Source organism: Betta splendens, chromosome 16 (genome assembly GCF_900634795.4).
Source record: "Betta splendens chromosome 16, fBetSpl5.4, whole genome shotgun sequence".
Lineage (NCBI taxonomy): Eukaryota > Metazoa > Chordata > Actinopteri > Anabantiformes > Osphronemidae > Betta > Betta splendens.
In genome coordinates, this window is record NC_040896.2 from 17,468,480 (window position 1) to 17,496,192 (window position 27,713).

General features: G+C 46.9%; 1 protein-coding gene across 6 annotated transcripts in view; it reads right to left on the bottom strand.

Annotated features, from left to right (window-relative positions):
- LOC114842697 (RNA-binding motif, single-stranded-interacting protein 3-like) overlaps positions 1 to 27,713 on the bottom strand; it is a 122,650-nt gene that overhangs the window by 33,448 nt on the left and 61,489 nt on the right. For all 6 annotated transcript variants that reach the window (XM_029128475.3, XM_029128476.3, XM_055503340.1 and 3 more), the window contains 2 exons: positions 21,526 to 21,584; positions 15,595 to 15,686 (listed from right to left, as the gene is read on the bottom strand). In XM_029128475.3, coding sequence (XP_028984308.1) covers positions 15,595 to 15,686; positions 21,526 to 21,584 — 151 coding nt within the window. The remainder of the gene's footprint in view (positions 1 to 15,594; positions 15,687 to 21,525; positions 21,585 to 27,713) is intronic.

The following is a 27,713-nucleotide window of genomic DNA, read 5'->3' on the forward strand; positions in this document are numbered from 1 at the left end:
CTCTCCCTGTGGTCAGTGTGGTCCAGGATAATTTAATCCAAAGATAATATGTCACAAAACCTTACAGTGGGTGCATTTAAAAGAGGCTCAGCTGTTTTGGTTCAGCATTTTCCATGTCGCACATTTACCCAAGATGGAGGCTGCGACCTCAGGATCACGTTGCGAGTGCCCGCTGCCTGTTCGGGCCCTTTGTGCCTTCATACTGCCCCAAAGCAGGGCGGGGACGGCACCGCACCTCACTCACGCCAGCTCCACGCGCAGCCGGCTGCGCAGCACATCCACCCGCACAGGCGCTCCTGGGAGACGAAGCGAACGCCGCTCGACTTTGCTCAAAGTCGCCGTCCGCTCGGGCTTCCTCCCCGGCGACCTCTCACGGCGCACGCCGCCGACGGCTCACCTCTGCTGCTCCGTGCCGTCCGTCCCGCTGCCTCGCCGTCCCCCCAGCTCTGCCTCTGACATCTGCCGCGCCAGCTGCGCCTCTCCCTGCCTGCGTCGCCCGCCTGCCAGCCAGTCAGCTTGTGTTTTCAGGCCCATTAAACCCCACTGCTGCATCATCATCATCATCACCGCCATCATCATCATCATCAGCAGCAGCAGCAGCAGCAGCAGCAGCAGCAGCAGCAGCAGGCCTGTGCCTCTTGCGGAGCCACTTCCTGGTTGCCTTGACGCCTGCTAAAGAGCTGCCAGGTAGCGGGAGAGGAGATGCGGTGGCTAAAGACACAGGCCCAGTCGCTACTTGAATGGCGTTAAAATACAACAGCGACAGCAGCAGCAACGGACTCCAGGAACGAGCACCGAAGGCGGACGGATGGGAACCGAGCGCTCGATTTAGGACGGCAGACGCTCTATTCGCCGCGCGCCGACTTTCATCCCTCCTCTCGCCAGTTCATTTTATCTTTCACCTAATCCTGCTCATTTTCTCCTTTAATCCAGGTATTTTCCCGTCTCCCGCGCCCACCTCCAGTCTACCCTCAGCGTCCTCCATTCTCACGCTCACCCGCCTCCTCCCGTCCTGTCCCGCGCTGCCTACTTGCTATTCGCCCCTCCTCTTCCCCAGATTAAAACCTAATCTTCTATAATGGTATTCTTGCTGTCTAAAATGCTATCTGAATGCTTAATTAATATTTAAAGAGCGGACTTTTTTTCCTCCTCGTCTTTCTCCTCCACCCTTCACGTCTCTCTCCTGCCTTTTCACTGTTTATCTTCCTCATGCCATTCTCATCTCCCTGCTCCTTCATGCTCCATTCTCCCCTCACCGCCACCTCCTGTCCTCCTTTCTCCATCCTCCTGTTTCTTAAGCCTCATTTCTAATCTTTCATAATGATTGTCTGGGTGTCTAAACGCTTTCCAACGGCTTGATCAATAATTAATGACTCGCCATAAATTCTTTATGAACCCTAAACCCTAAAATCCCCCGGGTTTCATTAGCCACGGAGATATACACTTTTCTCCATCTCCATGATGACTAGAGGCTCAGTGAAGTCAACATTGGATTCCCACCACTTCATCCTTTAGTCTGTGGTCAGTTGATATTAGGAGGCCGAGGCGACTGCTAATGGACATGAATGGATGTGACGGTTTGGGCCAGAGAATATGTCAGGGTTGGTCCAGGTTCCACGCTGAAGCTTCTGCTGGGTGTTTCCTCCATATGTACTGTACGTGTGATGAATGTCCCCAGATAATCAAATTTAATATATGATTCTACAAAAAGGCCACAGAGTTCATCTTCACTGACACATCCGTTCAACTTCTGAGACTGTTTTAAGCAGAGAACTGTAAGGCTACTCCAGGTTTTGGTTAATTGGCTACAGTACAACGGCCACTTATCTTAGCAAAGGTTGAGCTAAAGCTCCAGCATCAGTGACACTGAGATTAGAGACTCGAGCGATGGCATACATATGAAAATATTCAGAAGTAGAAAAGCTGTTTTCCACTCTGTGGCTCTCTAGTGGCTGTGAAGTGGCAAAGACAGTCTGGCTATTCAAAGGAATGGTATCACACTTGACTAAGCGAGAGACCGACTATGTTTCAATGTTTAATTCAATTTCTTGACGGGCAGAACGCGTTTCCTCCGTCTGGCTTCCAACGCCGCCTGCGTCTTCGCACTCTGCATGAGTCATTTAGAGCAATAAGAGGCCTTTCTAGATAATGGGGAATGCACACACACACACACACACACACACACACACACACACACACACACACACACACACACACACACACACACACACACACACACACACACACACACACACACACACACACACACACACACACACAGTCATTACTCAACTCAGCCATTCATTTGCATGTTTCCCCTGTTTATTCTTTTAAACCCTGCCTTGCTTTCTACTGTCCTCATCACACTCCTACCACGGGTCCTTCCTGTCTCATCCCATATTTCTCCCATTTCCACTCGCTGTCTCTGCCGTGTGTATTAAAAGGCCAGTAATTCATCACGGAGTCAGCGCAGAGTGCAGTCCCCGCTGCACGCCCGTCTGCAGGCTGCTCCTCTGCCAGCCGTCCACAGCCCGAATCAATCACCCGGTCCTGAGACACTGAAACTATCAGGGAGGTTCAGACGGAGATGGAGGAGAGGGAGGCGCGAAGCAAGACGAGGGGGGGGGGGGGGTGGAGACGAGCACTCAGAGACCAGGAGAGTTCACGACAAGCGGCTCCTGGGCTGAGCTGATGCGACTCGCGGTGCGATTCGAACCAACGCTGATCCCACAAATGATAAATTAAACGACGTCCCGGCTCGACTGTCTCTCGTCGTTTCTCGTTGGCCGCGCACTTGTTTGTTCTTCAAACTGACCACACGAACATAACTTACGATTATGGGCACGATTCCCAACAGCTGAGTGGAAGCGCTGCCGCTTTCCTGCGGTTTTTACGGTCGGTCCCCGCGTTTCTTTTCAGCAATTAACCGAAATGCAGCATTTAAACCTATTATGCGAGGCTCCGCGATGAGCTGTGGGGCCGGGGCGGCGGCGACTGCCTGCAAAACTGTCTGAGCACTCGCGCTGCGAGGAGCCTGTTAGGTAAAATGCATGTTTGAAGAGCTACGCTGTGAAATATAAAGATGTCTATGGTAATAGACACAGAGCGGAGCCGCAGGTTAGACTGTCGGTAGGCCGCGGCACCAGTGTACGACAGAAAAACCCATGTAGGAGGATTAGACACACAAACGCCTACACAAAACAGGCACCGTGCCTGAAAAGCAAGTTCAGTGTGTGTTGCATGTACAGTACACACCCTTCCTCTTCTGTAATACTGAATGTTGTAATCAGGGCTAATGGGACTCAGCTGTTGGCCAGTCTAATTACCTGGAATGCAGACGGCTGATGTGGGAGACAGACCTACACACACACACACACACACACACACACACACACACACACACACACACACACACACACACACACACACACACACACACACACACACACCACCTGAGTGCAATCACGCCCCGTCCCGTCACATCACGTGCAGTCAAGTAGTCTCCAAAGACGAGTATTTTGGCTCATTCAAATAAGTGCATGCATGTGTGCAGCGTGACTCAGCACCGTCCTGCTGCCGCGGAGTAAACACCGCGCCGTGCATGCGAGCGGGCAGACGAGCGCGGGCCTTTGGTTAAAGGTCAATAAAAGCCCGGGCCGCGTTTCCATCCCGTCTCCAAGTCAGGAATTCCCAGTGAGGAGAGAGAAGACAGACAGAACACTGTGGTTATACTGACACAAACTATTGTGAACTTCGTTCCTCCGTGAATCATTCCAGTTGTTTTTGTGACCCGGCCCATCGCTTTGCTGTGATTCTCAATTGGAGAATGAGAGGTGGAAGGATCTTGAACAATCAATCACAAACAGAGGCCGAGCAGTAGACTTCCTGCCGCTCAAAATAACAGCTCCCCACCCACGGGTTTGATATAGAACATATTTGGGAAATAGTAAAACATAACGAGTGGACACGGATGCCCACGAAAACAGACGGATTTTCAAGGAAGTCTCTTTTGTGTCTGATTAATGTGTCTCAGTGTCATCCAAGGCCTTGTCAGCCTGATGTCGTAGTGTCTGCCCGAGCAGAGAGCAGGCTTCAGGGAAATCCTTGCTCTAAATGATTAATGGAGTCTGCAGCCAAAGAGGGGAGTAGTCTGTGACTCTGCAGGTACAGCCCAGAGGAAGACTGCTCTCGCTGCTCTCAACCGTCTTTGCTTCGTCTCATGAGAAGTAAATTACATTCCTGCTTTAAGTGCACTGAAGTCTTTTTCGTTCCTAAACCCCATCTAAGCCCTTCAGACCGGCTTTTCTTCCTGTTTGGCAAAGTAGCTCAGAAGCATGTTTCATTAGATTGTTTTTGTTACATTATTTTGTCGGTTACAATAAGCGACGGAACAACCACCAAAACAAACAAGTGTGCACATTTGCGACCATGCACGAGGCCTCCACAGCATCAATTACGTACACAAAAAAATCTATTATTTGCCTTAGTTTTTCATTTGTTTGAGGTCGGGAAGCAGCTTCTGCAAGAAATACGGCTGTGCAAAATAATTTAGCAATCATGGCAGGAGACAGCGCCGCTTTACTCAATCTACTCGGGTTTCACATCAAGGGTTAAGGTTATATTTTATACTAAAATGTGTGTGTGGCCTCCTCCATGTGCAGGCGGATTGGTGAGACTTTGAGTGTTCATCAGGTGATGTGTCCTTAATGAGATCCAGGGGCTAAATGTGTGTGGAAAAAAAAAAAGTGAAGCGAGCGAAATGAAAAAAAAATGAAAGGTTCAGATTTAATTATTCATGAACGCGTCAACCTTCTACATTATCTGATTCTAGGCGTGAGGTGAAGGCATCAGTTGTATGTCCCTATAAATCCCTCCTAAAAACAAATGGTGTCAACTGATCTGATTTATTGCTCATTATCCTGAGACTTAAACCCTGCAATGCTGCTCTGGTTCCCAAACATTTCCCCCATCTATCTCCTTCCTGCTCCGCTGCTTCGTGGTCTGTCTGAATCAGAGCATTTCATTAGAAGAGCGCAATAACCCACCAGACTTGCTGGATTATCATTAGGGAGGAGCTCCTTGGATAAGGAAGGACTACTGTAAATTAATAAAGAAGGTTTTCAGACAAACGTATTGAACATGAGTTTGTTTGTTTCCAGCTCCCCTGGCTCTTATTAATGGCATGCGATTTGTCCTCGGACGAATCATTGGAAAATGAAGTTAGGAGCCACAGCTAGAGAGAAAACAAATTAAAAGGAAAGTGCTAAATTAAAAAAAAGTTCAGAAAAAGTTTAGAGGAGAAGGTTTGGGCTCTCGCAGCGCAGTGATTAAACCATAAAGCACCGGCTCAGACGCCTGAAACACATTGTCTCCAGGGGAAGAAAGAGGTGGATACGGTTCTGACCCAACTCAATGCTTTTCCCATTGTGTCATCACCCGTGAATGCAAAAAAATAGAAGAAGAAATTGAGAAAATTCTCTCTCTTCATATCATATAGGTGATAACAGAAAAAAACCCACAATGTGTGAACTTTTATTAACATTTAAGGCTCTTTAAAAATTCCTCTTGAGGGTAAGCAAAGAGCGTGAACGGGGCGCTTTGAAGCAGGGGCTCTGACCTTCTCTTCACTTTAATTGCACGGCAGTAAATGTCTAAAAATGACACTGTCATATCATCCAAGGGCAAATAACTCTTGCAGCACTAATAAATGTTGCACAAGCTGCTGGACGCGCTGTATAACACAGAGTTAAGCTGCCCATGTCCACCCACACCTTCTGCTGGCCTCGGCTATAAAATCCTGGAGGAGACGAATGCCGGTTTACACTTCAATAAAAGACCTTTTTCATCAACTCCGCTGTTCTCGCTGCATCTGTCACGCCGCAATCCGACCATCAAGGTCAAGCACGTGCGTGCGTGTTTGTTTGTTTGTGAGTCTATGAATGAAATGTTGTGCTCCAAGCCTGACCTGAGTGCAACTGAGATCAACGCAATAGAAAATCCAATTTAAATTTAGATCCTTTTTGAAATGTTAGTTTTCTTAACTCATTTAGCCAATAAAGTAATAGGGGCTGTGTTGGGTCACGCACCACACAAACAGCACAATACGGCAAAAATGTGCCGTCATTTATTCACAACTAAACTAATTCACACCCACTCTTCTCTGGGCTGATCACTTTCTCTGTTGCAGCGCTTGAGCCTCAACTCGCAACTGCTGCATTAACACAAACACTCTTAAAGTTTTACTCAGCGCCATCATAATATTGTGTCTTGTGTTATCATTACAAACGCAGGCTTTTAGAGGGATGTCAGCGATATCCCGGTCCCACGGCGTTGATGCGAGCGGCTGAGCAAACAGCGGGTTCCATCGGCCCAGCACAAACGCACGCCGCACGTGCGCACGCAGCAGCGTTTTCTGATCCCACCTGAAACTATTTCATCCTGATCAATGCCTTTGTCCGGCAGAACCTAAAGCCCCGAATGCTGCGGCCTGTTGCCATGGTTATCTCTGTTTGAAACCGGAGGGATTAACCTCCATGGGACGGAGAGAGAGCGAGAGAGAGAGCGAGAGAGAGCAAGAGAGAGAGAGAGAGAGAGAGAGAGAGGCAAAGAGTCGGGAAAGAAAAACAAGTGAGACTGAGAAAAGATGACTAAACAAGATAACAGGAAAAAAGAAAGAAATATAGAAAAACTGACAGAGATGGTGACAGGTAAACAAAAAAGGAGAAAATAATAATATATTATAGTATTTATGAGTTTCTTGCCAATTCTATTTCCTTTTTAATGTGTGGTTTGGTTTGGCTGAGCTTAGTTTACTCATAACCATAGAGAAACTACTAGTATTTCAGTCATTTTCTCCTAAGGATGTTGTTTATCCAGTGGCTGAAGAACAACTAGCTGCGGCCGCGCTCGCAGCACAAACATTCCAGCAAACGATCCTCCTTCTCAAACACGAGTGTGCGAGTCTGAACCCGAGCCCTCCGGTTGAACAACGGCCTCTGCGCCGCGGATGGCGCGTTCAAAGCGTCGTGTAGCGACATGTTGGCGGAGCTAATTCCAAACGCTGGCGGAGCAATAAAAGCGCGCGAAAAAGCGGCCGCGCCGCATCAGAAGGTGGCGTTTTGAAGATACAAGTTCACACAGCGGAGCGCGGGCGCTTCTGAGGGCGGTGGCGGCGCGCGGCGGCGGCGGGCGCGCGCCCGGATGCGAGGGGAGCGGAGACTTTTCCCGCTGCCTTTGGATGTCGGAGACGAGGGCGCGGCGGGGCCGCCTGACAGCTGCGCGCGCCAAGGTTATTTACTTTGAGAGAAAGGGAAAACTGAGTCAGCAAAAACACAGTGCAAGGACGGCCGCACGCGGGCGCGCTCACGCGGAGGCGCACGGTCATGGACGGTAACTTTCATCTGTGCTACGGAAACACACGCCCGCGCGCGCACACGCGCGGCGCCGAGAGGTTCGATAAACTCATTGCTGGAACACCATTGAGAAAACAGCAGCCTAATTACCATCATATCCTCCTCCAAGGACGCCTGGTGACAGCACCCTCACACTCCTATATTCATTTTACCTGTGCAAAACACATCCTCCCCTCTTACAAAGCCATTAGGCTGTAACAAGGGTTCTTAGAGCCTTCCAGCCCAAACGGAGCAGATTTAGTGTCGCCGTGAGACGGCGCCTCATTAAAGCTTCATCATGTGAACACCCACGCTGCCCTGCTGCAGCCTGCACCATAACCTTTAGCTGGACGTGCAGCGGGTCTGATACCCAGGATCTGTGTGTGTGTGTGTGTGTGTGTGTGTGTGTGTGTGTGTGTGTGTGTGTGTGTGTGTGTGTGTGTGTGGCCTTTCCTCACAGCTGCATTTAGTTATTCTAAGAGCATGGAGTGCTTCTGTGCTTCACGCGCGGGAGCAGCCACGCAGTGTTCCGTAATAAGACCATAAATAATGACGCCACGCACAGTAGATCCATGGATGTGGCTGGTGACCACGCCCCCTCTTCCTCTGCTGCAGCCCCTGTTTCCAGGTCCGTGGCTTCCTGACACAACCTTGCACCCTGACCTCTGAGGGGCTCCATCGCCTGCAGCCCTTTCCTATTTGCTTATTATAGGTGCAGAACTGCTACGGCGCCTGCTGTTATACCATATTAGCTCTACACCCACCCAGCGCAGGGTTCGTACAGTCCCTCCTCCGGCCCATTGGCGACTCTGTGTGTTTATTGTGTGTTCATAGTCTGTGGTTCTTTTCTGTTCAGGTGTGTCTCATTGATTTGTGTCTCTTTATAGTCAACCTTGTCGTGGTTCTAGTTGCTAGTGCGTCATCCCTGGTCCTTAACCTTCTTAGTTAGTGTTTTTGCTTAGTGTTTTGACAGCTGGATTCCTTAGTTCCAGATTTTATTTTCTAGTATTTTTCCAATTGTTAGCTTTTTCCTCCTGCTTTGTGTTGACTTTGACGTTGTTGTAATACACTAAATGCTTGAGAACTGTTGTTGATCTTGGGTCTAACCTGTTAGCTTTTGTGTTTGTGACATTAATCTTAACGTCTAAAGTCAAAAACCTTCACACATGCCCGTGAGGCCTTTTATGTCAGCAAAGGTTACACGGACCAGCAGGGACCAGCGGGTCGTCGTCATTCTCAGCGTATTCATGCTCAGATCGACAAAGACAACGACCTCGCTGAAGCATCATCTGAATCTGCGGTGGGAGGAAGGACGCGTAATTGAAGGAAAATGGAAGTGAGAGAAAAGACCTGAGACGAGCGGACGACAGCCTGATGCAGCAGGAGGAGGAGGAAAAAAAAAACAAAAAACAGGCTCATTGGTTTTCAGTGGGCATGTGCAGACTCAGACGCTCTGAAAGGTTACAGCGTTTGATTTGTGATATTCTACTCAGAAGCCTCTGTGTCTGGAGGAGCAGCTTGGCTACCGCTGTCCACCAACTTTGATAGATGCCTGAATTATGCCGTCGGATTGTGAATCCGGCCGGCTCTGCTGTCGGCCCAATGACAAACAGCAAACGCGCCTGGCCGCCAATAATAATGAGGGATGTGGGGACTGAGCAGCCAATCAGAAAATACATTTAATATCGCCCCCATAAAATAGGGAGGCTTTCGTCAGCCTGTGGTCTCCAGCCGCACATTAGCATCCTCCTTTCATACGCGCTCCTCTGAGTGCATGGATGCAGCCGCCCGCTTCTCTTCCTCTAAGCCTCCCTTTCTTCTGGACTTTTATTTCCTCCCCGTACTTCCTCCTTGATGACTCTGCGCTCAGGTTGCCCACTCCGCTGCCGCCGGCCTCCCTCGCTGCAGCCCGGGCTTCCCGCCCCCTCCCTCCATCAATCTCGCACACGCAACCCCCCCCGCTCCAGCAGCCCACTCAAAGGCTAATTCCACAGAGGGAGAGAATGCGAGGAGAGGCGTTTTATAGTGTTTTCCAGTTATCTCCGTCCTTATAGAGCTGTTCTCGACCCAGCTCCATCACACTGAGCACCACCCCCACTCTCCAGCTGCCTACGCCGCGCCTCCCCCGCTCACGGACGAATTTTCCCTCGTTCCTCTTTGTTTTGCGTCCTCTCAGGGGCAACGCCGGGGTTTGGGCTCCACAATGAGGCGCTCGCAGCTGAGCGGCACCTTACGCCAGTGAAGTGATGAGAAGAAAATCTGAAATCCTGCTTCTGAGCTTTTTTGGGGGTTTATGCACATTTTACATAATCGTCACCCAGTTTTCCTACTGCTTTGACGCCTGATGCAGCGGAAATAGATGTAAAGCAGGCTAATTAGTTCTGTCACATAACTACATAGTCTATGCACTAGCTAGCAGGACCCCTTTACAAAGTAAGCTCACGCTTACATTACTTAGACCACAGAAGGAACACACATGGCAGAGATCCAGGTTTCTAAGTGGTCACGATCTCCGGTGTCTACATTAGTGTGTCGGTGAGGCTGCTCCTCATTTGTCTGCTAAATTACTTGTGCTGTCTTTAGAAAAAAGCTTTTGCATCCAGTAGAGAAATGATATTCACTGGAAACCTTTTGGACTTTTGGAGTATTTTGCAAATAATAAATGGTGCTGGTACCACGTTTGCTTGCTGGCTGGCGTCGGCAGCGAATAAGAGATGCGTTTGGCCCTCGTTGGTTTTTTTCACGGCCTTTTGAAGCCTTGGGTTTATACAAGATGAATCTACAATAACACAGACTCTGAGGAGCGTCGCAGGTAGAATTGGTGTTTCACTGTTTAAGGGCATAGCACATACACATAGCACTTCAATCTGCAACCCCCCATCCACCAACATATAAAACAACACAAACTGGTCTTAATTTAAAAAAAATTTCCTCTAAAACTGCTGCACAGGAGGATTCTTTACCCTGCAGGAAACTAATACAGCAGTTAATTAAAGCAAAAATTGAATCAGTTTTATTTTTATCCCTTTTTGCAATTTTCATCCAAACAGTAGAATTAAAGTTTTCAACATTTGATAGTAAGCGGACTGATGGTTGTTCACAGAATCTCTTTCAAAGTGTATAGCACACAAGCTAATGCACCACAATAATATGATTGCCACGTGTCACCAGAAATGATTGTAATTACTGGTATGATGAGAAATGTTTTTTCATTAGCAATGCCACAGAGGCATATTCATCTTCCAAACGCCCGTATTCATCTTCATTCTGCTTTCCTCCTCTTTCCCCCCCCTCATCCCCTGCCCTTCTCTCAGTTATCCACTTAACTATAACATCTCTCTTTCTATCATATCCTGCCACACAGACTAACTTAAAAAGACGTGTGCACACATGCACATACACACAATGCAGAGCTGGTAATGCAGGGTTAATAAGATTGGAGTGCAGCTGATGCTTGTGCACATTCGGGCCAGATTACATTTAATTCGATTGGGTTTCACTCACTAGGCTTCCTCCCACCCCTCTCCTCCCCCTCCCTCTCCCCTTCTTCTCATTGTCCTCCTCCTGCTGTTGTTGGTCCAGAGGACGTCCAGTCTCACAATAAGACACAGGTTGACACAAAAGGTTAAAACGCATGCGCGCACGCACACGCACACACACGCACACACACACACACACACACGCGCACACACACACACACACACACACACACACACACACACACACACACACACACACACACACAGTGTCAGGGAGCCACAAGGCTAAGAGATAACCTGACATCACACCTTCACATTATAATTCTACAATAGTAGGATGTGATGTGTCAAGATGAATAAAAGGCCAACTAAATATAAACTACATATTTAAACCGGTATATTTTAAAGAGAGTATGGTTTAAAGGAGGCATTCTAACTGTGCTATTCATTGACATGACTTAAATCACAAGGACACACATCTGCAAACAGCTGACACTTGTTTTCTCCCTAGTTTGGCAGATACGGCGCAAATTCGGCTCAATTTTCGCCTCAATGTGTTTGTGACTGACACTGAGAGGAAGATCCCAGAACCTGATAATCACATGACTGACCAATAACCCAGCTCCTGCAAGACTGAGCAGATTCTGGCATGTCTAGATCTTTGGACAGCTGCTTTGTGATTTTTCATGCTGCAAAGATATCAGCTACAAACGGGAATGAGCTTAGATCAGTGTTTTAGCAGACACCTATTTGATGTTTATTGGTCTTAGAAATGCTCTAACAATGCTTAGTATGCATACTATGTTTTTCCAGTTTGCTTGCTACCAGATTCCAGTAAAGTGGCTTGTGGAGCATAGTGTAAATTACATCTGAGAAAGGCATGATACATCTTATATATGTGAAGACAAAACAAAAATACCCTGAAACACCTAAAAGGAAACAAACATGTTTAAACAAATGGGACAAGATGGAGAAGAAGTGAGAAAAAGGAAGATGTTAATGCATTTGTGACTCTGGTTTTGTCTCCACCCGTCCATTTTATGTCCAGTCGGCTCTGTTGTCCTCCTGTTCCCATCACCACGCTTAGTTGTCACAGAATTTACAGGGAGTGTCCACATCCACACATATGTGCACAGGCTTATGCTGGATTCATGCGTCAAACAAGTCAGAGAAAACACACACACACACACACACACACACACACACACACACACACACACACACACACACACACACACACACACACACACACACACACACACAGCTCTCTCCCTCTTTCTCATCACTCTTTCAACCCAAACACACCCCCACTCCTCTCTGCCTCCGTTCTCTGCCCTTACTCAGCCCTGTAGCTAATGACTCTGGAGGAGGCATTGCAGCGCGCACACACACACACACACACACACACACACACACACACACACACACACACACACACACACACACACACACACACACACACACACACACACAGAGGTGGAGGTGAGAAGTAAAAGCCTAGAAGAGCGGACAAGCAGGGAGGTTGCGGACGGGTCAAATAAAGACAACACTGTGAGCCAACACAGGAAATGGAGGGGAAGTTAAAAAAAAACAGGCAGAAATGGAGAGAGAGGAGGCAACGCAGAGGACAAAGTGGAGGGGAGAAAAGGAAAGGAAGAACCGAGGGAGGTGTGAAGTGTCACTGCCAGTGGTAGCATCTCACCATCTCACTAATTAGCATTGTGACCTTGGTTCTCTGTAACTGTTATTGTACACACGCACACACACACGCACACGCACGCACACACACACACACACACACACACACACACACACACACACACACACACACACACACACACCGCTCATAACCGCAGAGTGTGTATCTTTGTGTCAGCATGTAAAGTAGTGACCTCATATGAATTTTAATGCACATTATTTATATTGCGATTTCACAGGGGAGATCAATCTTTTGTAATGACTTCCCACACACCTGTCTGCGCAAAAACACTCATGATGCAGTTTAAAAAAAAAAAAACATATATGAGGATTCCACAGAGTGTGAATAAGGAGTAGCGATGAAATAAAAAACTGGAAGTGAGAGAGCGAGAGAGTAGAGCAGAGCTGAAGTAGCAATCATCTCAGGTCAGCAGTAATTACCATGAAGACACACACACACACACACACACACACACACACACACACACACACACACACACACACACACACACACACACACACACACACACACACACACACACACACGTGAGCACAGGTCCCACTCTCTTAACATCTCACCCCACCGCTTGTTCTCGTTTATTTCACAAACAAAACATTATTCCCATCAAACTGTGGACGTCGAGGTAAATAAAGGGTTGAATGGGTAAACGGCTCTTGCTGCGAATGCAATTACACACTTGCCTAGCTACACTACAATCCTGTTTCAAGTCCCCTCCCGTCTCTCTCTTAACAGGCTGGCAGTTAAATCTCAACACCTGTGCAGCGATACACTGATCAGCCACAACATTAAAACCACCTGTCTGACGTCACAGCTCCCTCCTTTCCCTCCAGTAAACAGCACGCACGCACGCGCTGTACCGACCCGTGTCGCCGTTCACACGGACAGACGCGATTTGTCAGGCCGCCTCCCGCTCTTCCTCTCCGCGCTCCGCGTCCTGACAGCTGTCAATCACTGCCGCCGTTAAGTCGCCCAGCAGTTTGTGCCTCGCCAGCTTGTCTGTGGGCCCGGAGCAGACAGCCCATAACACCAACGCGCGTGTGACAGCGGGCGGCCGCGACCCCGCGCCCCTTATTGGTCCGCCTCCGTTGGCCCGCTGACCGCTGCCTTCTGGGAAAACCCCGCAAGATGTCTGACGATGACATGTTTAGCACGTGTCAAAACGGGCTCAGGTTCTCGCACGTCCACGCTTCTCCCGCCTGCGACACTTCCATTCGGAGAATCCAGTGTTCGCTTGATGTCTAATACGTCGCGGCCCCCGACAGGTGCCATTACAGGCAATCAGTGGATTTCTCCTCACCTGTCAGTGGTTTTCATGCGGGTGCTGATTTGTGTACACAGCTGTTTCACTTCCTTCAGGTGGGTCTTGTATCCACTCCCAGCTTCCTGCACGACGCACTGTGTTATTGGAAAATTTGAAGGGATGGTCTGATGGTGGCACCCTTTAATTAAGCTGAGCATTGATTCTATTTGTTTATATACATTATATATATATATATATATATATGGCAAAATTGTCATAGTTTGACCCAGAATTCAGCTCAGCGATGCTCAGATTCTGTCGGTACAGCTTCACACATGCCTTTCTCCAAATCTGCACTTCCTAAAAAAAAAAAGTTCCTTTTGTGGTACGTCTCGTCTCTCTTCCACAAAGCTAATCAGCCTTTTTCTCTTCGCGCCACCTCCCGGCTCTCTTTGGTGGAGGAGCTTGCATCTCTCTTGCAAATTAGAACTTTGTACAAAAGTTTCCGTCCCGAAACCTCAGTAGTCTGAGGAAAAGCCTAAGAACTTCGATGGCAAGAGTTTTCGCTCTGACAAAATCCCTTTAATTGGTGCTGAACGCGTTAAAACCACGACTCTGTCGAGCCCCAGCTAAGCTGCTCATCTTAAGACATGTTAAAGGTTCGAGCTGAAGATCCAACAGTGTTTTTGAATTTGGGTTCGTCATCGCGGCCCGGTGCAGGAAAGCCAGCCGGGACATCAGGAGCCCTGTGCATAATTAGTGCATGAAACAGTAAGAAGTCTGTGTAATTTCATTCGGAATTGACTCTTTGCCCTCCGCTGCATCCCTGCGGAAAACTCAATCTCCGAGGAGTCGAGGGTTCTTCTCTCTTTAATAACAGCTAAACACATCAACGCCGCTCCTCCGAACGCCCCACCAAGCCGTTAGGAGCCAAATAAGAGATGGAAGTCTAATGAAAAGAGGTTTAATAGAAGAGCAAGGCAAAGGTGGCTCAGAGGCTTGCTGCTGTTTAATTCAATGGGATGCTCCTGGTGCCTGCAGACTGGCCTATTTTAATTGCACTTCTCACTCATTTATAAAAGGAAGAATGCGGCGATACAGTCTTAATGAATCTGAGAGGAAGGCAGGCTATTCAGCGCCTTCCTCTCACACGCACAGAGGGATAATGTGATTGTGCTGCTTGGGCCCACATGTTTTGGCACAACGCTGCTGTCTACAGACGCCAGCAATGCAACACGCGCACACGCACGCACGCACGCACGCACGCACGCACGCACGCACGCACGCACGCACGCACGCACGTTTAGGCAATACGTCGGAGCGATGTTATTCATGCTAATATATGCATGTAAACCCGATTTAGCGCGCTTTCTGTGCTCTCTTGTGTTTCTCTCAAACACACCTTCATGTGCACGTGCACGCGCCTTCGACTACAAACACAAACATGAATGATTATTACCATTTGGGATGAAAATGGAGCAAAAGCAGAGAATAAAGAGGACTTAGCCATTTAAATCTCTGAGCAGGTTTTCTCAGAAATCACAGTCCTTAATCAATAATTAATATGGACTCATCATTGACTCCGTAGGAGCCTCAAACAGTTATTTTCCACTTCACACGATTGTTATAGCTGCTGTTGTGATGATTCCAAATAACCACGATCCGTCATTATGCGTTTTCCCAGCGCTGTGCTGCATGAAAGCCAAACGCCTCCGTAACAACAGGTAAAGCCAAGCGGAGAGCGAAGGGAGGGGCGGCGCTTACCTTGGCCATCTGCGCCTGGACGCCGCTGGCTTTGAGCGAGGCCACAGCCTTCTGGGCCGCTGCAGGGCTGTCAAAGTCCACAAAGCCGTAGCCTGTAAGCACAGACAAAGAGGTGACGCGGGAGCAGAGAGAGGGGAGAAGAATGAGGCTGGTGATACTGCTCGGATTATCGAGCAAATACAGCGAGTGTTAATTTCCAGAACAGGAAAAAAAAAAATAATAAAGTTTTGCTATCGACACTGCATAAATTCAATAATAATTCGAAATGAATTCTGGTCACGTATTTAATGAAAGCTGCTATTTCCTCCATTAAATGTGTTTTAGCACAGAACATTGACCGAATTGGTGTCAAAAGAGTAACTTGCTATCATGTTTATGATACAAAAGGTTTTTAATGGCTTTTATGTCTTTCCGTGACCTTCATACTGCTCCATAATATTCTGTGCAGATGCTCACATATTCATTATCATGTGTACTGACTCAAATCCTCAGTTTTACATGCATTATCTGCTGACTTTGTTCTGGCTCACATTGAATATTCCAGCGCGTTGCAGATGAGCTTCTTTTATCCTGTCTGTGTCTGTGGACATGGTGCTGTTATTAGTGATAGGAGTCGAATCAAGGCCTACATTTAATAATGTGACTTAACTAATTCAGAAAAAGGAATGAACACTAGTCAATTTTATTGCGATAAGGCTTTTTATCCTTCAGTGTGTGTGTGTGTGTGTGTGTGTGTGTGTGTGTGTGTGTGTGTGTGTGTGTGTGTGTGTGTGTGTGTGTGGCCCAGCGTATCTGTCAGACTGATTCCTGTTGCTTTAGGGATCTAGGCTGGGCCCCTCAGGAAGCACAGAAGGACAAAGGGTCTGAAAACATGCATCCCAATCTCAACTTTTAGAAATACACCCTATTTAACTGGGTCACAGGGGTGGGGCTGGAAATAGATGTCAAATAGACAGAGAGAAGCAAAGAAGACAGCGTGTCTGCAGCGTGACTGACAGCTCGTGTACTGAAGTGTGTGTGTGTGTGAACACGGCAAGATTGGATTTGACGGAGTGTGTACAGTAGGTAAGAGACTACGAAAAACACATATTCACAAACCAGATGAGCGAAATGTTGGAGAAGAAAAGCAGCTTTGAAATATAACCACAATTCAAAGGCTTCCCTCATTACAATTATTAATGTAAACATGTTCATATCGGAAGATATGAAGATAGAACACACACACACACACACACACACACACACACGTTAATGAACTGAGGTTTGAACCCCACCAAACACATACTTGCTGTTGCTAATGAGACAACACAAACATCAGTGCAAGTTTCATGTAAAGTGCAGATATGAGTATGTGCAGATATTTGCAAGCACACACAAATAAAAACACTCCAAATAGGAATCAACAATAACAACGTTTTGAGTTGTTTAGTATTTAGTATTTCTTTATGTAATTAGTGACAAAATCAAAAGTAGAGACGTTATAATACTACATGTGTGGGAGCCTTATATGTCACATGTCACAAATCCTTATAGGTAGGACACAGAATAAATATAAAAATAACACACACACACACAACAGCACATCAAATGTGGCGATAACTTAGGTGCTAATAGGAAATAGTGTTACTCACACATCACTCAGGTACTGTAGCTGACAGACTGTGTGCGTGTTTACCTCCATCAAACTGCAGGTTTGAGACTTTAATCTTCGGCGTAACCGAGAGCCGCGTCTCGGAGCTGCTCTGTTTACACTGAATTACAGATGAATTATGAAAGCTCATTTCAAACATGTCCTGTACCAGAAAATTGAGTCCAAGTCTCAGGAGCTTTGTACATGCTCTCTAAATAAAATATTGTGTTGCTGGCATGTACTCCAGCTTCACCCTGCTCATTTTATTTAGCCCTTACATCTAAATGTGCTGAGTGCTCGCTTGCGGGGAACACATCCACCTGTATTGGATACTCCACACCATTTGCCATCACGGTGACATGAGCGCGGGGGACATTTCTTTCCAGCCAGTCCTGGCCTCATTCACTCTGCGGCAGTGATTTGTGTATTCTGAAAATATATGTGCCCCTCTCCCCCGGGAGGTCAGAGGTCAAGTATCAGCGACGGGGCACACCCCTGCAGCTGGTACGGGCTCATTGTCTTGCTCAAGGACACTTCAGCACAGAGGAAGCTTGTCGAGTCCAGGAGCAGATGTCTACCTTGCAATCCGACAGTTTGCGAATTCACTTCACCGTGCTGTAGCCCTGCCCAACGCCTCGTTTTCTACATTTATACTAAACCACCACCCTCTCTGGCCCAATAAAACCCCTCACCTACACGAGGATGTAAGTGATAGCTCTTCTGGGCTCGATGATAAGGATGTTTCCAGGGAACGGAAGAATGAAAATGATATGTCTGAATTATATAATCCTTCTCATTTGTGCCCTGTCCCTCCCATCTGTGGCCTTATGGTGACACTAAAATGAAAATTCATCTTGCCCACTCAGGCCGGGCATATTTTGATTTTTTTTCTTTACAAAGCAGCCTCAGACGTGAATACACATGCATATGTGCTCATAGACACAGCTGGAAGCAAGAAATGACTACGCGCACACACACACACACACACACACACACACACACACACACACACACACACACACACACACACACACACACACACACACACACACACACACACACACACACACACACACACACATCCCAATCTGCAATCTAATCTCCCGAGCTCGCAGAGTTCCTGGCCTTGGGCCATTAGAACGGGCTAACCAAGTACAGAGGGGACGGGGGGGGGGGGTGCAAGGCAGGAATGGATAGAGTGGTCGGCAGAGAGACGGAGCGAGAGGATGAGCAGTGGAAGAGGAGGGGAGAGAGAGGCAGAGAACATGCAGGAGCCATGGAGACTGAGAGAGGGAGGGTGCTTGTCTTTGGGAAATGGAAATCCTTTACAATCTAAAGTGGTTTCCTGTCCGCTCCTTCCTCTATCCTGTGCTCCGTGCCCTCTCCCTCCCCCGGAGCTCCCACAATGCTAACTAGAAAACTGACAGAGGACTTAGCATCAAGCTTCCCATAAAGAAATGGCAGAGATGGGCAAAGATGTTCATGAGCATCAGCCCTGCTCTAGTTCCAAAGAGTGCTTTTACCTGCAGTGATGTATTAGGATGCGGGTCGAGAGAAAACTCAAGAATAAAGAGGCAAATATTTCAATAAGCAGGGCTGCAGGGAGCTTTATAAGCAGAGGAACCATTACCATTTATGAGCTCTGCAAAATCGTAGTCATCCCAAAACGCGATTCAGATTACAAGATTTTCACACGATAGCAGCTCTGTGCAAACTGATCTGTGCAGACTGCAGGCAGATTCTATTTGTTTACCTGTCTCTTTCTCTGGATTGTTTGTGCTCTCCTTGCTCTCTGCAAAATATTCCTGAACAGAAGAGGCTGTCAGCTAAATCATCAGTTTGAAAGGGTCTCCTCCTCTGTCGGCCCCGGGTTTTATTTTTATTTTACCCCGTCCCTCTACCTCCCCGAGCCTCCTCCCATCCATCCTTTCCTTTCCAACAGAACTCTTTGTGCCAATTTGTACTCTCTTAGTCACGCTAAGCACTTATCTTGTCCCCGCTGAATGCCTCTGCAATCAAACCAACACTTATCCGGTTGTAAGGCATTCTAATGGCCGACTGATAATGAAACTACTTCATTGTGAGATAACAGCTGGCTAAGAGATGTATGAAGTTTACATCACCAGCGGTAAATTTGCCTGGTGAGGGCCACAGCCTGTAAAAAATCCTCTATGTTGCTCCAACTGACGCTGGTGCATTCTGGGTAATTTGTGAAGTGAATAGTAAAACAGGATGTATGGGTTGTTCCTTAAAAAAAGAAAAAATGTTTTGCGTAGGATAGTCACATTGCTCTTACTTTTAAAATATCCACAACTGAAAGGCTGAAAAACACTTTTATAACAGCTGGACATCTGTACGAACAGAAGTAAAGAATATTTGCAAGGAACAAGTTTCAGCTGTGGATTAATGGTATCAACCACATAACAATATCTCCTTAATGGATGTGGGAATGGGTGGTTGGATCAGCTCTGAACAGGGTGTGGTCTTTTAATGCTTTAGTTGTCAACTACAAAATCAGTAACAATGTTTTGCTTATAAATTTGCATCAGATGCCATATCATATTCATTACAATAGATTTTACGTTTCCCTTAAGACAACATAAGTACTGTCCACCACTGTGGCAATGGGTCCTCCACGCCCCTAGGGGCACATTTGTTATTTTTTCTGTCCCTCTCGATTTGACTGGTTTCTGATGTCATTTTCTGTGTCTTGTTAATTTGATGGACCTGTTTTCATTGATATTTCAACCCTTGTTCCAGGTCCGTCCTTTGTTGGAGTGTCATAGTTGTTACCGTAGGAGTTACGCAAGTGTTTGGGAGCATTTTTCAGTACAAGGGTTTTTTCTAGTACGCGGAGGAGCTTTCCAGTGTTTCCTAGATGTACTGTTTATGTGTCCTTTGTAAGAATTGGGACTTGTCGTGTCGTACATGTTTAGAATAGTTGTTGTGTTGACGTCTAATTATTATTAACTGCTAAACCAGTTTGCGTTTGGGTCATGGCAAATGACCCCACTTTTCCCTGTCCCACAGACCATGGGGTGGTCACACACAACACAAGGATGAACCGAACTGAGAGCACTTGCAATTCAAGATATATCCAATCAGAAAAGAATCAACGAGAAGAGAAAATGGGAGAATAAGTGACTATGAGTGATTATTTCTAGGTTTATGGAATACCCCACCTCCCCTTTGGTTATCCTGTAATGTTATCAGGACCGACATTTCGATATGCTTTCAGAGCTCGAAGCCACGTTTGATTATGCGATGCCACTGGGATGATGGAGCCTTCGTACTGTACGCTGTAGCAGCCCAATTAGAAAGATCTGAGATAATAATAAAAGTGAAAGAGTTTTCAGGGGGAGATTCAACAACGTTGCTTTTCCCATTACAAAGTTGGGGCAGGAGGGACTGCAATCATTCTCTCCAAATATATTATTCAAAGTAATCAGAGCAGAGGAAGGCGTAAAGCATTAGCATCTCTAGCGCTAGTGTCAATTAGACTTTGTTCCTTCACCTGCGCATATGGAGGCTGATGCGCTGATTACAGGCCAGTTGTGCTGCTGCATCCGGACCATGTGAGGATACCTTCGAGTGGCGGCCCGGCAGATGAGCAGCAATCACGCTGAACACATGCTCGCGCGTGCCTCTTCAAAAGCAGACAACTACAATCATATTGATTACTGCTTTGTTGAGGCCACTCCAACAATCTAGCAGACCCTCATCGCAGGACACTTGAGTTAGTCCCACTCACCGCAGAGACGCATTGAAAAGCACAGGGGCAATTGTGTGGTGTTCTCCATTTTGATTTGGCCAATGACAGCAATATCAACATGCTATTTTCCAGAGCTGAGGAGTCTATCATTAGGGTTAAATCCTGAAATCATCATCACGGAGAGATAAAACAAAACAGAGGTGCTTCGGCGGTTTGTCATTTGGATTGATTAAATGCAGGTCAGAGCTGTAGACACGCACACGGAGAGACACGGCTCCAACACAAACACGCAGCCTTTGTGCAGCAGCGCTCTGGGTGGCTCACACACAAGCCCAAGTAATTTGTTTTAATTTGATGTCACACTGTGTGTTGACAGACATTTTAGCCCATTGTTAGAACAGTTAGACACTGATTAATTGGGGATGGGGGTAAAAAAAAGAGAAGAGGATGGGACATAAAAAAGGAAAACCACTCCCCATAGTGCACTGATTGGTCTGCCTGGAAACTGCCGACTTCAATCAATGTCCCAGACTGAAGTCAAACGCTACATGGTGACTCCACACTGGGAAAAGTCAAGGGTCCTACTCACCTTTGCACTGATTGGTGTTCTTGTCCAGGATGGCCTTCGTCGACACAATCTTTCCATATCTGTAAGAACCAACAATGAAACATTATGATCAGCAACTAAGTCGGGATTGTTACTTTTAACATCTGTGCCAGTTTTAGCTGTAACGTGAACCTAACAGATTATTATACATGGCGCTGGTCATTGGGTTCACCTCTTTGCTCAAGAATGAAATAGTCTAATGCTCCAATCCAACTAATCAGCAAATTGCCCTTGAATTATCTACAGTGGGTCACAGCCCTGAAATTTCATCTAGCACCACCAGGAGGTTCATATTTGAGGTTTTGAGTGAAACCCCCTGTGCAATACTCCAATCCAGCTACTTAGTGAGTTGCCATGAACTCTGGTACAAACATTCACATCACCCCAAGGAACTTTCCCATTAGCTTGATGACGTTGGGCGTTTCACAAAGAAAGCCCCTGCTCAGTCTTGAGAAACGTCAGGGCTGGGCTTGCACCGCCCTGGGAAAGTCCCTGGACAGCTCGTCTTTTAAAATTAAACTTCCTCAGACTTTTGATGGAAATTTTGCAACAATTGCATCTGACCAAAAAAAATATCACTTTCGTTCAGCAGCTCTTGGGAGATCGATGGGCCTCGGTTTTGGCCCAAAGTTTGTGTGATTTATTTCACGCAGCCATCTCTTTTTTACTTCATATTGTAAATGAGGTTTATTGATGGGTTTTCTACCATCTTTGCTTGATATTTGCTTTGAATTGACAGAAACTTACAGAAACCGATTGACAATTAAATATATAATAGTGTCTAACCAGCTAATGGCAACATGCTACTGTTAATGCTAACATCACGCCAGTGTTCTGGTATTACTGTATCACGCTGCGCTGAGCATTTAACCCCACACACCTCTGCACCCTCCCCGTCACGAGACACAAGAAGCAGGTTCACATCAAAACTTGACAAAAGACAGTAAAAATGACACCGAGCATCGATCAGAGGCAGGTCGTGCCACAGTTTCTCGGGGGTTCCTGCGAGAGGTGTCACCTTATCGCGGTAAATCTTCCGTCTGTGAATATGTCGACAACTTCTGTCCTCATCTGTTTCAAATTCTAACCGCAGGACACAGCCAGTACTGTCTCATAAATGATGATAATAACCTCACATCTGTATGGCGCCCAATCCGCTGGAAGGCCCCATAAGAGAGACAGACAGCCTCCATGCTTCTCTCTATCTGCTCTCCCTGCCAGCTCCCTCGCTGCCTCACCCGTTCCTGTGTTTGACACCTCTGCCTCTCCCTTTGTCTTCCTCCTTTATTTTCACCGCCATCTTACTTCCATTCCGCGGCTCTCGGCTCTCAGAAAGGAGTTAATAATGTTTCTTATCAGCGCTGTCTTTCAGTCCTCCTGGAAGGAGGAGGACAAGAACAGGCAAACTGAAAAACTGAAAAGTCTGAGAAGGTATGAAGAGAGGAGAGGGAGAAAAACATTAGAGAGAGAGAGTGAAACTGAAAGCTTGCGTGGCTGAGATGAGCCTGGATCACTGCCTGGCTCCGTGGATGAGACTATTTAATTAATGTTTTAACACTGCTCCACAGCCACTGACTGACTGGCTGAGTGACTATCAAACAGACTGACAGATTGACTGGCTAGCTGACTGGCTGACGGTCCAAGGTGAGCGATGGAAACATATTCCCACTTCCCTTTTAGAGTAAAAAAAAAAAGGGGAGAAAAATGATGGAGAAACCAGGCGACGACACAATGCATGAGGTTCCGAGCAGAGAGGAGGAGGAGGAGGAGGGGGTGAGGGAGGCTCAGAGGAATGAGGAATAGACGAGGAGAGGGAGAGCAGTCAGTCAAAAGATAAAAAGAGACACTGAAGGCGAGGAGGAAGCGAGGTAGTCAGGGAGCGATGGGAAGATAGTAAGAGGTGTTTAATAAAGAAGAGATCATTTAGTTGTCACCATCAGGAGAGTCTCTGTCAGCCAACTGCTTCTGTCAGTGAGGAGAGAACAGAGCCTCGCTCGCCTGACAGCCTCACATCAAGCTCTATTGGGACGCGAGACTTTGGAAATAAAGGCAGAAAAAAGACTTTAAAAGGCTGCTATCACACATAACACGACAGCTGAGCAGCTTATGATCTCCAAATTGGTGGGGAGAAAATCACGTCTTTTTTCAGAACAATGCACAATCTTTACACGTTGTGCTGCAATTTAAGATATTTCGAGGGTATTTAAAAATCCACAGATTGCAGGGTTTTCTTTTTTTTCTCCTTTTACAAAGTCATTGCTGGTGATAAACAAGGTCTCGGGCCTGCGGTGCAGGAAACAATCCAACGGTTGCAGACATGAAAAACAAGGCAGGGCTAATCACACCCACACACACACACACACACACACACACACACACACACACACACACACACACACGGCAGATGCAGACACGCAGCAGACGCAAGGAGACATTATGGATCAGAAACACTCAAGTGGTAATCACACACATCACACACATCACACACACACACACACACACACACACACACACACACACACACACACACACACACACACACACACACACACACACACACACACACACACACACACACACACACACACACACACAACATCTGGCTATAAGCAGCTCTCTGTTGACTCCTGCCTCTGTGCGAGATCCGAGCGTGTGCGTCAGAGTAAACACCGCGTGTGGACACATTTGAGCATGCAAATGTCTGTGTGGGTGCAGATCTTTGCGGTTCGCGAGCGAATACAAAATGCGTGACAAAGATCTAATGCGCTGTCTGTTTTGGCAGGTTGATCTCCCCGGCAGAGAAAGTGAAACGTTTCCAGAGTCTGTTTGTTCGTGCGTGTGAAAGAAAGAGAGAGAGAGGGAGGGGGGGAGGGGTGGGGGGGGAGCAGAAGATAAAGGGAGAGGTGCCCAGCGTGACACGTCGCGAAACTTGGAGGAAAATATGCTCGCGGTTGTCTGTTTTCACAAAGGGAAAAACAAATGCGGCGCATGTATGTTTAATGTGTGGCTGCGTGTGACATGCAGGTTTAAATCAACCGGGTCCCTCTCCAGTGACGCAACACAGCTGGACCGAGACCCCGGAGAGGGGGGAGAGGATGGGAGACGGATGACGAGCGCAGCGCCATCCAGAACAGTGTCTCATCCTGTGGTAAAAGTCCATTTGGTCCAAACAGGTGCAGCGATGAAGCAATGGAAGCGAGTATTGATAATAGATCAGGTGACGGAGTGAGGAGGCGGAGGACAGCGCGGACTGAGGGGAGAAAAATGCGCAGAATATCCTGTTCTGTGTTCAAATTCCAGCTGGAAGGCTTTCATTGATTCCAGCAGAAGCCCGGCGCGAGCCAAAATAGCACCGACCTGCACTTGACCCGATCGCAAAGACACACGAGACGGCGCTCAGGACTTTAAACGCACCATTAAAAGACTGCAGGGAAACAGGGCTCCCAACGTGGGCTTGGTTTATTGTGACACTTTTCCAAAGAAGTTGACAAAACTCATGACTCAAGTCCAAGTTCATTTTTTTGTTTTTTAAGTTAAGGAGTGAAATACTAGTTCATCTGTTTCTATGACTTTGGTTCAATTCTCGGAAAAATGTCCAGTTCCAGTTGGTTCCAAAGTCACTCACGTCCATAACCAAACATTCCAGAGGTGGTTGTCATCTTTGCAATGTGAACTAATGACACTGTGCAAAGGGAACATAACAGCAAGGACGACTAAAAACACAAAACTGTAGTAAAGACAGAGGAAAGAGGAAAGCTGGTGGTTCCGCTGACAGCCGGCCCTTAACTATGACAAGCCTTTAAGAAGACGGGACAGATTTTCTTGGAAAGTCCAGGAAACTGTGCCGACCTGAAGTTTGTTTTATGTCGAACCAAAGGTCAGACTAGACAGTGAGACTGAAACTGATCGTTTGATGTTGATGCTTTCCAGGCTACGAAGGACGGCCAATACGAAACCTGCATTGAAGATTCTGACAGCGTTGGCTGTGCGTGCATGCTAATCTCACAGTTCCTTACTGTACAAAATCATTTCTGTGATTTCATTTCTTTTTCAGGCTTCAGATGGTCTAATGAAGCACAGATCTCATCCACCTACATCATTCTCTCTGTCAGTGTATGTGTTCACATCCTACACAGGATGTGTGTGTGCTGACACACACACACACACACACACACACACACACACACACACACACACACACACACACACACACACACACACACACACACACACACACACAGGTTGCTCTCCGTGTGTGGTGTCTCCTAATTGGGGATCCATTGCAGCTGTCTTGTCTCTTGTATTTTCACCCCCTCTGCCAGTGAGATTCAAACAGGCAAACACAAAGGGAGGAATGAGGGTGCAGCGCTTCAGAAGTCTTGGAATTCATTCCCCATATGAAGTTTAACTACTTCAGGCACTAAGAAAGAAAGTCTTGGAGTGTTTCCATGATGAGAGGCGATGGATGTGCTGTGAATTTGAAAGCCTCAGTGTCACTGAAACGTTAGGTTCTTCCGCTAAAAGGACTTTTCATGAAGTTTAAATCACCAGCTCCGAGGCATTTCAGTCTGGCGGTGCATTGATGAACTGTTATTATAGTCGTGGTGTAATAGCGTGCAAACTACCACAAATTTGCCAGGAGTGCTGGCAGAGGAAACATGACTGTTGGTCTGAAGGGTCAGGCTGGAAGAATTTGTAAAATATCTGCAATTTGTACACATCAGAAGCCAGAAGTGTTCAGAGCTCCTCCGAATGACTGCGCATGAAGGCGGGTGAGAAGCAGGTCGTCAGAGAGGGGAGAGACTCCGAGACAGTTCAAACAAGGATAATGGAGAAACATATGCTGGAAAGAATTCATAGAGCTGGAATTGGCTTTGAACAGGAACAGTGAAGGAAACTGTTGGTGAACAGAGAGCAGACGCTTAAAGCGATCACTTTACTCAATGAAGGATGGATTTATAAATATTCCAGCAACAGCGAATGTTGACAAGACATAAATGAGGCCAGAGTGACCTTGACCTTTGACCTCAATCTGCTCGTCCACTGACCTTTGAGGCCTCAGCACCAAAACGGAGCCATCATCCTTGAGTCTAAGTGGAGATTTGTTCCCAGAACACACAATCCCTCAAGGTAAAAGACGGACCATCCAAAGACATAATGCTTCCAGCCCCAGCTGTCACAGTGGGGAGGCATGGAAATGTCACTCAGCTTTTCATTCCCCTTTCCCAGCTGACACTCCGTGCTGCTACTTTAATGGCTCTTTTAACCCAAACCACGGTGTTTCCCAGTTCTGTCACAGGCCGCTCGCACAGACTGATTAAAGTCTCACTCTGGGCCGTGTGAGCAGACGCACGCCGGCATGTGCTTCACTCTCCAGTTGGTTTCTGTTGCACGCGTGACGGTGGGACGTGTAGACGTGAACGGAGGTCCCTGCACAGCCCACCCACAACGTGAGCAGAGGTGTAATCAGCTAGAGTAGGTGAGTGGGTGGACGGGTTATTTCATTTAATTTCATAAAAAATTCAAAATTCTATTTTTTTTGTCTTCATTTTATGTGCAACTAAATAAAATGAGATTATATCTTTCCAAGGTCAAGAATAAACACAGGTTTTTCACAGATACCTCAATTAGACTAATGTAGAATAATGAGCATTACACAATGTGTATGATCATCGTACATTATGTTGTTTCCTGTCTTATTATTTACACTAGTTTTTTACGCACCAATATTTAAGAACATTTTCATTTGCTCATTCTGCAAAGTTTTGCTCATGAAGCCGCATCTGTCTTTAAATGAAGTATTAGATAATTCAATTTATGGTGCAAGAATGTTCAGAGCATCCTGTTTAGCGAGTGAGCGAATGAGTGAGTGAGAAATTGCCCTTGTGCGCTGCTTTGGATTCCGCTCACGTTCTGCTCTGTCCCCAGACGTTAAAAGTGTGTCCATAGTTTGGGCGACTGGGGGAGTGATTGGAAATGTCAGCTGACAACAGCACTTTTCACTGACACTCTGAGAACTGGCACAGAGACAGAGAGAGAGAGAGAGAGAGAGAGAGAGGGAGAGAGAGAGAGAGAGAGAGAGAGAGAGAGAGAGGGGGAGAGAGAGAGAGAGAGGGAGAGAGAGAGAGAGAGAGAGAGAGAGAGAGAGAGAGAGAGAGAGGGAGAGAGGG